The sequence below is a fragment of the Maylandia zebra genome, linkage group LG7 (assembly GCF_041146795.1).
Source record: "Maylandia zebra isolate NMK-2024a linkage group LG7, Mzebra_GT3a, whole genome shotgun sequence".
NCBI classification, from domain to species: domain Eukaryota; kingdom Metazoa; phylum Chordata; class Actinopteri; order Cichliformes; family Cichlidae; genus Maylandia; species Maylandia zebra.
Window position 1 is genome coordinate 48520911 of NC_135173.1, and position 1490 is coordinate 48522400.

Here is a 1490-nt window from a genome sequence, read left to right on the forward strand (position 1 = left end):
CAGAATGACAAGCATACTCATTTTAAAACTTTTTGTCAGTAGAACAAAATATGTTTTATTTTGAGATGTAGCTAAATCCTGTATATGTGTGTATGTTCACACAGTACTTTGGACTAATCACATTAACACAGTTGATATGAGAAGTTGAATGCACATTAAATCATCACTTGCATTGGCATTCTCAAGCTCCCATGGTTATCTCATCAAATTTAAAAGGATGGGTGTATTTAAATTACATTCATGAGGCAGATTGTGATCATATTTCCTTTATTCGTTGATTTTCCTTTATGTAAGTCCTCATTCTTTGACTGGGACTTCACTGAATTACCATGCAACATGTCACAGCGTTAATGACAAAATCACCTTTAACTGGTCAAATATAGAAAGAAATTCTGTAAAATTAAGTCTTTTTGATAAAATGTCCATTTTCAGCCAGAGAGAATGTGCTTTACAAAGGAGGCATAATTGATACATCCATTTGCATCCTCCTGTCCAGCCATCAATCTATCCACTTCATCTTCTGTCATCCTCTCTCCTAGTGTTGCCAGCACATGACGCAGCTCTGCTCCCATGATGGTACCGTTGCCTTCCTTGTCAAAAACCCTCAGCCCTTCAACAAAATCCTCAAAGTTGCCCTGATCTTTTGCGCGGGAGATATGCTGCAGCATGGGCAAGAAGGTCTCAAAATCCACCATTTTAGTACTCATGTCCTCTGGTCGTGGTTTACCAAGCACTTTCAGCACATCTGCATTAGTTGGGTTCTGGCCCAGAGCTCGCATGACATCCCCACACTGGGCATATGTGATCTTCATTTCTCCAGTTGGTGTGCGGTCAAACAAGGTGAAGGCTTCCTTGAACTCGTCAATCTGGTCAGCAGTGAACTCAAGAGTGACGCTTTTGGGGTCAAACTCAGGCTCCTTGGGTGGCTCAGGCTGTGGCTCTGGAGGTGGCGCTGGCTTAGCAGCTGGAGCTGCATCTTTCTTAGGCTCTGGCTTTTTGGGTTCAGGTTTCTTTGGTTCAATCTTCTTTGGTGGCATGTTGCAAGGCAATTCAGTGGCGAGCTGACGCTTGCTGAGAAATGAACAAGAGCCTGAGCAGATAGAAAGTGATCCCGGAACTCCTCCTTCAAGGCTTTTATATGTGCTTTGTCTAGGGGGCTAGACAACAATTTCAGCCACCACACTATAAAAGGAAGAAACCCAAAATAGATCCACATAGCAAGTGATGTCAACATTAAGTATTGTTCTCAGCTGCTGTCATCTAACCAACAGGGCTATTTGCTGTCATTAGTGAGGGTCCAGTTGCATTAGCCCGAAAATGTTCTGTCTCTCTGATGGACAAAGGGATCAGAGCATAGCCAGTGATCAGCCCATGAGGGAGATAGACTAAAATAGCTTGCTATCTAAATGCTGAATGCCTGGGAATCACTTCTTTCTGGGAGGGTGGCTATTCTTTTCACTAGAACAATGGTGCAGCTAAGTCAAAAGTAT

At 42.8% G+C, this 1490-nt stretch overlaps 1 protein-coding gene across 1 annotated transcript; it reads right to left on the minus strand.

Annotated features, from left to right (window-relative positions):
* Positions 1–250: 250 nt before the first annotated feature.
* Positions 251–1113, minus strand: cmlc1 (cardiac myosin light chain-1). Its single transcript, XM_004537990.2, has one exon. It carries the CDS (start codon positions 1035–1037, stop codon positions 429–431), a length of 609 nt encoding a protein of 202 aa, XP_004538047.1. The 5' UTR covers positions 1038–1113; the 3' UTR covers positions 251–428.
* Positions 1114–1490: the final 377 nt, after the last annotated feature.